The 10,887-nt window shown below is 30.6% G+C and overlaps 1 protein-coding gene across 1 annotated transcript; it reads right to left on the reverse strand.

The window, feature by feature from the left end:
• Window positions 1-3,569: 3,569 nt before the first annotated feature.
• On the reverse strand, window positions 3,570-7,826 carry LOC107947000 (plant UBX domain-containing protein 8). Its single transcript, XM_016881519.2, has 11 exons — window positions 7,469-7,826; window positions 6,593-6,654; window positions 5,991-6,507; window positions 5,795-5,881; window positions 5,605-5,717; window positions 5,274-5,484; window positions 4,910-5,107; window positions 4,642-4,806; window positions 4,133-4,276; window positions 3,990-4,046; window positions 3,570-3,919 (listed from the first exon to the last, which is right to left on the reverse strand). The coding sequence occupies exons 1-11, from the start codon at window positions 7,550-7,552 to the stop codon at window positions 3,812-3,814; spliced, it is 1,746 nt and encodes a 581-aa protein (XP_016737008.2). The 5' UTR covers window positions 7,553-7,826; the 3' UTR covers window positions 3,570-3,811.
• Between the last annotated feature and the right edge of the window lie 3,061 nt (window positions 7,827-10,887).

Consider the following 10,887-nt stretch of genomic DNA (forward strand, 5'->3'; position numbering starts at 1 on the left):
GAGTTGGTGTCTTAATTTTTTAGGGAATTTTCTCCTTGTACTATGACTGTTTTCTTTCCCTTTTTCTTTTCTTTTTTTTTTTGTGAAGAGTGTTGAGGTCCACGTGACGCACACGTGCTTGTCTCCTGATACCAATTAACCGTTGTGTCACCGGCTCTCAGCTCAGCATTTATACTTATTTTAAAGCATTCCACTGAGTTAGCTCGTGGTTAATTGGATACTAATAAGAAAATACCTCACTTTATAAATTAAATTTTATTACTTTTTAGGGGATTTTTATTAAAAAAAATGTATATAATAAAATTTAAACTTAAAATATCATAATATTTAATAATTTATCATTTTCATTTTAAATAAAATCTCATTTATTTATTACATCATTTTTTATAAATATGTTTCTTACATAATTTTTTGAATTACTCATCAATCTAATTATTATTTATTTTGGTAAGAAATATTATTGTTTGTTTCGTACCAATTGTGTTGTACCTTTTGTTTTGTCGTCTTATGAAAATTAACATTTTCTTTAACTTCCTAACCTGCCAATTTTAACATAATTGCAAACATGTGGCGCATGTTCAGCAACCATTAGAGGGTCTAATTATAGGTTTGTTTTATCTTTTACTTAAACTTCGACTGGTTTATGTGGGTCTGACCATTTTGTGTCTCTCATCCAACCAATAAAATCCTGCCACGCTGAAGAGAGTAGGGATATTGTAGTCAATTTACAGTTCGGTGCAGCTGACAACAAGTGACAAAGGACAACCAGGTGTCCAGGTGCCTTTATTTCAACAATTTGGTAACTTTTTTTTTACTTTGCCCCTTCAAATTTTTTTCACGTTAATATTAAATTTTAACATTTTTTTTTCAATTTAATCCCTAAATTTAGATTCAATTAAGGTATGGGTGATGTGCAGTTGAATATTTTTCAAAAGATAAACTTTTTTGTAATTTTTATAAACTTTTTTGTAATTTTTAGATTATATATATTTTTAAACTTTTATGTGATCTTAAAATGACACGTCATTATATCTTAATAAAATCCTACTTCAAATATTAAATTGAAGAAAGATGTCAAATTCTAAAATTAAATGAACAAAAATTTCAAGGATCAAATTAAGAAAAATGATCAAATATTATTTTATCCTTTGATTAAAGATAAACCAACAATATAATTATAGCTCGAGTTTTGCGCATTTAATCAATTTTATCGATTTAAATTTAATATATTAATAGTCAAATAAATTGATTTGGAGGTTAAGATTCATTTATTTATAAAATAAAAGCAAGCCGTTTAAGCAATGAAATGTTTGAGTCGGCTAATTTAATTTGGCTAGGTTATTTTATATTTGGATATTTGATTTTATGTTTAGGAAAAAAGTAATTAATTGGATTCAGTTTTTTTATATTTGAGTATTTAATTTTATATTTGGATAATTAATTAAATAATTTAATTGGATTAAGTTATTTTATATTTGAGTATTTAACTTTACATTTGGATAATTTATTGAGTAATTTAATTAGGTTGTGTAATTTTGTATTTGAATATTAAGTAGGAATCATAATTTAGGTTTATATGATGTTTAATCGAGTTATTCGATTTAGATGGGTATCTAAAGTTGATAATCAAATGATTGGATCATTTAAAATTGAATTATTTCAGTTTATTTGATTCAATTATGTCAATTCATTTTGCTCACTCTTAAAGAGAATAGTAGAGATATGTAAACTCATCCTAGGCTCAGGTGAAGGTAAAAAGTATCATGCATGTCATTGTATTAAGAGGTGGATTACATTTTATCCTCTCTACTCAAAAATAGGTAAATTAGTACTCGTATGTTAGAAAAAAAATGTGTGAATTGACTTATCTGTTAAAAAATTCATTCGTATGTGCTGTTAAATAATGATTTGTTTTTTTCTTTTATATATATAGGGTAAACTGCAAAAATAGTCACTTTTGTTTGCCTTAGATTACATTTTAGTCATTTATGTTTGAAATGTTACGTTTTAGTCACTTACGTTATCATTTTGTTACGAAGTGGTCACTTTACCATTGAACTCCATTACCTCCCTAACGGTAATCCTACGTGGCAGTCCAAATGGGTTTTAAATGCCAACTTGGATGTCCAGTTGTTGGAATGAAAATAGGTTTTTAATTAAATAAATTCAATTTGGATTGCCACGTAGGACATCCAAGTTGGCATTTAAAACCCATTTGGACTGCCACGTAGGACCACCATTAAGGAGGTAACGGAGCTTAAAGATAGAGTGACCACTTCGTAACAAAACGATAACGTAAGTGACTAAAACGTAACATTTCAAACATAAATGATTAAAATGTAATCTAAGACAAACAAAAGTGACTAATTTTGTAGTTTACCCATATATAATTCATCTGGAATTAAAAGATGAGTGTGAATAAGTAAAAGTACCATGGAGGTCCCTGTATTAAGAGTCGGGTTGCATTTTACCTCCTCTATTAAAAAAATGGTGAAATTAGTCCTTGAAATTATTAAAAATAACATCTAGAATGATCTTCAACAAATGGTTGTCTAGGCTCGAATGAACTTGGACAACCATTTATCTTCGTTCATTCTAGAGTGGTTTCTTAAATAATTATAAAAATTATTAAAAATTATAAATAATGATTATTTTAAAAAAATCTAAAAATTATATATTTGCACATACAACATGTTTAAAGAATTCAAATATATCCATATACACACACACATATATATATATATATATATATCTTCTTATTCGACTTGATATTCTTAGTTAATCAAGTTGATGAATTCTATTTTATTAATTCTTATCATTCTTAATAATTTTTAAATAATTTTTAATAATTATATATAATTTGTATAATTATTTAATAATTATTTAAAAAACAATTCCATAATGAACCTAGACAAATGATTGTCTAGCTCATTTGAATCTAAACTACTACTTGTCTGTATTCATTCTAGACGCTTCTAATAAAATTTAGATAAATTTCTATATTTTTATGATTATTTGAAAAACTGCTCCCATAATGCAACTATTTGTCTAGATTCATCTTGATTAAAACAATTATTTAAAAAAATATTTATTTTTGATATTTTTTTTATTTTTAAATATTTATTGATATGGCAAAATATGCCACATCAACATGAGATACACATGATATTCTAAATGCCACTATTTGGTTACTCCATTCATAACAGAATCACTTAAAAATAGATTAAAATAAAATTGTTAATAGAAAGACCAAGTTGTTTTTTGATCTAACATTTATAAACTAATTTATCTATTTTTTGAGTAAAAGAAATAGAAATTAATTCCTAATACAAAGACTTAAATGATACTTTTATCTAATCCTACTCATCATTTAATTCCATGGAACTTTGGAAAATCCAAATCATCACTTAACAACTAGAATTTGTAACGGATGAGTTAGTTTCCACTTTCTTTTCGTAAGATATAGAACTAATTTATTTATTTTTTAAAATAATATAAACAAAATGCAATCCAACTCTTAATACTACTACTAGTTCTACATGGTACTTTTATCCTAGGTGAACCATAAATAACCGCACATACAATGCTTTCTCTTTAAATCAAATCGAAAACCACCAACAAAATGCAGAATACTGACCATCGTCAATTCAGATTAATTGTACTCTCTCCTGAAATTTCATCAACCAAATACAACCAAGCAACCCTTGGGAAATTCCACTACTCCATGTAGTACTTCATATTCCAATAAAACTAAATAAATTTCAGAGTAAATTTCTACAAATATTTGTGTAGGAATGAGACGTTATTAAGATCAGATCAACTCCAGGAATAGGGCTTCTTGTTTGCTTGTTAACCCAAGTTCATTTAGAGTCAAACTGCTCTCTTCATCACTAAAAGCACGCCTTGGGTATGGCCTCACCTGTGCAATCATTGCATATTAGCACGGGATGAGAAATAGCTTTGGCAAAAGACTTGGGATGAGAATTTACCAGTCTATAAGTGCCTGGCTTCACTCCTCTACCAATATCGATGAAGTCATATAGAGACTGCAAACCAAAATCAAAACCAAAGTCAGGTCTTATAAGCACGCACAAGGACAAGTGATAGAAACAACTCTTCTTTGCAAATTTACCTGCAGTCTATCAGACTTGAAAAACCGGCGGCCCCTGCGACTGCCATCTGGCATTCGCACAAGAAGGGTTACTGCGTTTTGCTCGTTGGCTGCTGGCTCTTGAGGCAGAGAAGCTTCTTTAGCAGCTAATTGTCTCTCACATTCCTGCAAGTAAAATCACACATGATACAATTCAGAACCAAGAATAAAATATATCTACAGCGAGTGAAACTATATTTACAAAGACTAAATCAAGTTCGTTTACATAAAAACCTAAATTATCAGAATAATAAAATATATTTTATATCACATCTCCACTAAAACAAGTTTGTTTAACTACAGAAAACAATTTGCTGGTAAAATTTAATCATCCCACACTAATTTAAAAACAAGTATTTATATGATAATTTGCCTTTGAATTATTGCAAGAATGTTGATTCTTTATCCACGAAATGAAGATACAAGATAGAACATATCATTTTCCTCACTACATGGACTGACATTATCCTGAACAATAACTAATATAATACCTGCTCCTCCTCCACTTTCCTGCGAAGCTCTTCCTCTTTTCTCTGTTCTTCTTCAAGAGCAGCTTTTCTAGCTGCTTCTTCCTCTAAACGGCGAGCTTCGGCTTCTTCAATTGCTTTCAACTCTTTTTCTCTGTCAGCTTGCAATGATGCATAATACTCATCATCCTGAATGTATCAGGATAGTAGGCAACTGTTAAACCATTACTCATAGACTAAAACTTGAGACCTGCAACTTCCGGTCAATGAGAAATCAATAAATAAAACTAACTTGCTGTTCCCGTATCAAGCGTTGAGCTGCCAAAGAGGGTGATGGAGGACGAGGGCTACGCCAGGTATTGGATCCCTCAGGTCGCATGAACTGATGAGGTGCATATGCAAAATGATATCTACTTTCAGGGATTCCCCCAAATATTGCAGCCTCAAGCATGACTGCCTCATCATGCTCCTCAGAGGAGATGCCTCCCCACTACAATTTAGTAGAGAGCAGAAGCCAAATATTACTTTTATGTAATGAACATAAGTGAAAAGCATTAGTTAGAAGAGAAACTCCTGCATGAATATATGGAATGCAATGTATAATATGTATATTTAAGTTCTCATTGGGCATCAGTGGAAATCATGCAAGATTTAACCTCATCAGAAGGAAAGGCATTCCCATTGTTCCGTGGGAGATTGCCTGCATCTTGCTGTCCAGGATTTGATGGTGAGCTAGCCTCAACAACTCCAATTTCTTTCACAGATTCCCCTGAGCCAGATGATGCCTGTCTGGTCCTGCGCCTAACTAGAGGCTGCTCCTCTACATCTTCGGCATCATCATGAATGGAAGAGCTTCCTCTCATTAACCTAAACCAACTCAATACGTAGACCATAAAATGATGAAAAGGAAAAATAGAGTTACAGGTTTATAATCATAAAACAAAAAAACAGAAAGCATAATGCTTAACCAGTGACCCTGAGATGTACCTCCCATTTGAGACTTCCAGGTGCCCAAGTTGCATGTCAGCTGGTTTAGAAGCTTCGGGTTCTGATGTTCCGGACCAACCCTGGTCATGCAATGCCTTCTCTTGCTCTGCTGTCTGAATTTGTTCACATTAAACACAATGAAGAGATTATTATATGAGAACACGATTTTAACAAGTACAGCACAACAAACCTTCAAGGACAAAGAAACTGCTTCTGCAAGTTGAGCATCCTCCTCCACATGAGGCTGATTAGGTGGAGGGCCAGGATCACTTAAATCCTGCACAAAAATTAAAAGGCAATTTGTGAGGCAAACATTTACACCATCTACAAGAAGGAAGTGCACCAAAACAGCAGGACACTGGAACCACTCGTTTGTAAAAACTTACCTCAACATCCCATTTGGAAGCCTCAATGGCAGCTCGAATCATTTGTTCTTCAATGTCATTACCATAGTCTGGCAAATTATCAAAGACAGGAGCACTGGGTGTAACATGTTGGTCACGGGAGGGATTATTCTGCTGACCTGGCAGCATGGTGGAATCCTCATCCACTTCATCCACTATAATAGTCTCATTGGTAATTGGTTCATGTGCTGGTGCAGTTTCAGAGACATCCTCAATGAACGGAGCATGACCAGAACGACTTGATGGCTCACTGCTATCCTTAACCTCTATTGGTACCTCCCTCACCTCTCTTGGATGTGTAACCAATGGTTCACGAGTTGTAAAATCAGAAACACCATCAAAGAAGCTTCTACGAAAGTTTGGATCAAGCAATGAGAATGCATTCATTGTTCTAGATGCTGGAAGAAGTGGAAAGGCTGGCCTGCTTGGTACATCTTCTATTGGATCATCTATATCCATGGCGTCATCTACAGGAACTACAGTTGACGTTGACCTTGTGCTGCAAATAGGGAAAAATAAAGAAATAAATAAAACTATGAACAGAGAATTAGTAATCAAAAGAAAGGATAGCACAATTCACAAACGTGTTTCTATCTCCTTCGCTGAAATGTGCATTTACAGCTGCATTGAGATCACCACCATGCTCCTGATTCCAAGCAAAATAAATAACAGACAAAGTGAGAGCTGCACATAACTAACTTTGTTCTAGGAGCAGAAGCAAAGAATCCAAACTAACCCAAGTAAATAATGGAACTCAAGAAACAGTTAATCACAAACAGATGAATGAGGGGTGAGCTCACTAAGGAGTCCAAAAGCAAGAGTTCTAAAGACACACAAACTGAAAGACTTGTAAAATTATTAATCACATTCCAGTCGACCTTAGTTGCCCCGTGTATCTATGGCCTTTCTAAGAGCTTTGGGACAGACTATTGGAGGTTCAGAAAACCTTAGAATAATACTAATCAACATCTAATTCATTTTAGCGAAACCATGAAAAAATACAACTTCAAATTCCAAACGAGTGCAACCTCATCTTTTCATTCAATTTTCCCCCTGTTGGATACCAGTCAACCATCCAAATTCTTTCTCCATTTCTTATTAAAAAAGAAAGGCTTGTTCATTTGACATACAAGTTACATACACATATAAAGCCTAATTGAAAAGGGAAAATCATGTGAAATCCATCTAACCCTTAAAATAACCCATTGATTATAGTCACTGACTGAAATCCTTATCCAAACGCAAGCAATGAAACTTCAATTACCATCAAGAAATGAACCATACTATAATCAACAAACTAAATCAACAATGCGAAGCAACAGAAACCCAAATTTTTAACAAATTAATCAATCATCCCATCAGTTCTTAACCTATAACGAGAAACCAATTAGACAATCAAGTTAAAAAGAAGCAAACTAAAAACCAAACTCAAATTTAAAGCAAAAGTTTCCAAAAAATACCTCAAGCTTTTCAATGGCAACAGCTTCTGATGCCCCGGTGATGTTGATGAAAGTCTCGATTGCTTCTTGATCAGTTCTGGCCATTGCCGAAATTAGGGTTTTCCTTTTTTAATTTAATTTTTCGCAGCTTGTAATTGCAGGGCCCTTTTTATGTATATAAGTAGGAGAAAAAGAAAATATGAAAGATGATTTTTGTGGAAAGTTTGTTTGGGGGCAGGAGCTTTTATCTGAGGACTTGCTCGGTCATTTTTTATTTTTTATTTTTTCTCATGAAAATTTTATTTTTATTTATTTGGGATATATAGGAGCTTCTCCAGTCTTCTACGCTTATTGAACCAGTTGAAGCTGAAATAAAACGTTTTTAAGGTGAAGTAGCTGAAAAGCCATATCAAGTGAAACTAAAAATAAAAATAACAAATACTAATATTTTATATAACAGACAGAAAAAATAGGTTTAATTTATGAATTAATCGCTGTTATAAATTTTATTCGCTAATCTATTTTTCATTAGATTTCATGTTAAAAATATGTTCCTTTTTAACACAATATTTAAAACTGCTCATAACCTTTTCGTAATCCATAAATAGGAGGATTTGAACCGAACTAATATTCCATCGATTTAAACTCAAAGGATTGGTGTTTGTAGAGACAATTATTGATTGCAAATCCAATCAATAATTAACTTGTCCTTATAAATGAATTATAATTTCTTTACTCAAAATATAGCTTGGCTTGTATTGAACATGATGATCATGTAAAAATGGTCGGCAATAAAGTCATATCCGATAATTAAAGGATAAGTTAGGAATCCTTTGAGCTTTATGCTTTTCGTTGTGATGGAATTAATGTGGCTGGTTAATTCCGCATTAATTTTTTGAAAAATAATAGATCATTTTTAATTAAATAAAAAATACCTATCCGAGGTAATTAGGTAAATGATGAAAGAAAACCAACTGGATAAAAAATAATTGGATATTTCTTAAATATTTTTCCAATAAAACCAAATCCAAAAAGAGTCACAATTTGAACAACTCAACAAAAATTTTCAATATTTTTCTTTAATTTGCATTCAAAAAGTTTGTTAAATTTTTATGAATTTTATGGACAATGTGTTTGAACTAATATATTTAATAAAAAAGAAAATAAAGAGATTGTGTATTTATTATGAAGGCCCGCCTGGATTTAAACAGGAAACATGTATTGGGGCTGTACGTTGACCCAAATTGATTGATATAGATCAAGCCCAAATTTAGTCCAATGAATAATATGGTATTAACATGGCCAGACCTGGGGTCACCCATATATGGTATTAAAAGCATATATATTTTATCAATTACGGCCTCCTGAAAATAATTTTTAAAAAAGAACTTATTTCTCTAAAAAAAAGTTAATATTTTATGGTATTTGGATAAATTTGTGTAAAATATTTTCTGTTGTTTAGCAGATTTCTTGAAAATATTTCATAAAAGTTGTTTTCAACTAAACAAACGTACATTTAAGATTTTCTTATTTTTCATTGTTTAATTGAATTTTATATCAATAATTTTATATTTTGTATTATTTTTACATATATTTTAATGATTTATTTATAAATAAATACACCAAATTAAATATATAATATCTTTCAATTATTAAGTTAGAATATATAGATTGAAAACTACCAAAATCGTAAAACATGAAGAGCGAAAAATGGTAAAACACAACTTTGAAGAAAAATAGAAATGCAGATCAAGTAGAGACAAGCTTAAAAACGCAGAACATTAGAAAGGGGCTTAGATATATGAAAAATGTTTCTTTTACTGCAGAGAGGTTGAAGAAAAGATGGTATCCTTACTTGAGTTATTGTCGTCGAAGAGGGAGAGGTGTCGGATGGGTTGTTTCTCCGGCAGTGAAGAGAGCTTCACTTTTGCTGCTCTGAAAGTTTCTCATTTTTGTTCCTTCGACAGTGAAGATAGTAAACAGAATCTTATTAATTTGGAAAATGTCTTATCGAAAAAAAATTAGTAAAATATTTTACAGGAATAAATGAGTAATTTTACGTTGACTAGAAAACATTTTACATTGATCATCCTATTTTACATGAAACAAACATAAAAAAAAAAGGTTGAAAATATTTTCTGTAAAAATTTTTATGTGAAACAAGTGAAGCCTAAAATTTTATCCAAATTTACTTATATTTGTAAATTATTAACTCCAACTTATTTAAGTCTACACATATTTATATTTAAAATTTTTTTATTTGGTATTTAGTAATTCTACATACAAACATCAATTTTACCACCATTATATTTTTTTACTAAATTTCTTGTAAATATTTATACAATTTCTAAAATTTTTAAGTTGAAAGATAATACACTTTTAAGTGCACTCGAATCAACATATTGTTGAATGTTGTAATATATTTTTTTAATATTTACATTATGGCATAGTGTATTGAATTTTTATATGATATAAAATAATACATAAAAAAGAAAAATAACATATTATAAACTTAAAATAGAGTTAAACCAAGCTGACCTCTAGTATGAAATATTGGATTAGGGCCGAATTTTAAAGGGACTTGATTTTAGTGCTCAAGTCTATTTTTTTAAGCTTAATGCTTTTATCTAAACTCTTGAAAATATTAAATAGATTTTTGGAATTGAACTTAAAAATGTGATTTTTAAATAAGTCGAATTCAAACTTAATTAAAGCAACTAAATCGAATATATATACATAAAAAAGAAAGAAAGAAAGTATAGATGTAAGATAAATATGATATGAAAAATAATTAAAATACGAATCATGATAATATTAAATTTTATTTTAAGTACGTAAATGGAATTTAAATAACATAAAACCGCAAAAACTAAAATTTACGGCGTAAGCAAAGCGAAGAGATAGACGATGAGAAAGGAGAACGTGGAATTTGATTGGTGTTGAAGGCTCCATAATTGAGAAGGCAAGCCATGGTCATGTGCTCCTGCTGCTTGCTAGGCCATCAATATGGGGTTTCTCGCACGCCATCGATCACTTTCCTACATCTCCTTGCTTTGTTTAACTAACTACTTTCTTTGTATAAAACAAGTAAATTTGTAAGGCTTTTAAGATTTTAAGCCTTTATATTTTAGTTTTATTTTGTAGAAATTATGTGTTATGTTTTAAATTTATTTTGATTTAACATCATTATATATAAATCATGTTTAAAGTCATTAATGTTTTATTTTTGTAATGTGGAGGTCGAATATTAGGATTGAACGTATGGGTGAGCCTCAGATATAATAATCTTATTTGTCTCGTTTGTTTCTTTTGGTTTTATTGTAATAAATACTTTTTTTTCTAAAAAACTATTTTATTTAACTCAATATCTAATCACTGTATTTATAAAAGATTAAATTAAAATTTTAAATCAGAATAAAAAATAAATTACTACATACATT

Source organism: Gossypium hirsutum, chromosome D12 (genome assembly GCF_007990345.1).
Source record: "Gossypium hirsutum isolate 1008001.06 chromosome D12, Gossypium_hirsutum_v2.1, whole genome shotgun sequence".
NCBI classification, from domain to species: domain Eukaryota; kingdom Viridiplantae; phylum Streptophyta; class Magnoliopsida; order Malvales; family Malvaceae; genus Gossypium; species Gossypium hirsutum.

Coding starts and splice junctions, on each gene's coding strand:
- LOC107947000 (XM_016881519.2), bottom strand. CDS start 7,552: ATGGCCAGAACTGATCAAGAAGCAATCGAGACTTTCATCAACATCACC. Junction 6,508..6,592: donor AGCGAAGGAGATAGAAACAC/GTTTGTGAATTG, acceptor CCCTATTTGCAG/CACAAGGTCAACGTCAACTG. Junction 5,108..5,273: donor ATGCCTTTCCTTCTGATGAG/GTTAAATCTTGC, acceptor ACTAAATTGTAG/TGGGGAGGCATCTCCTCTGA.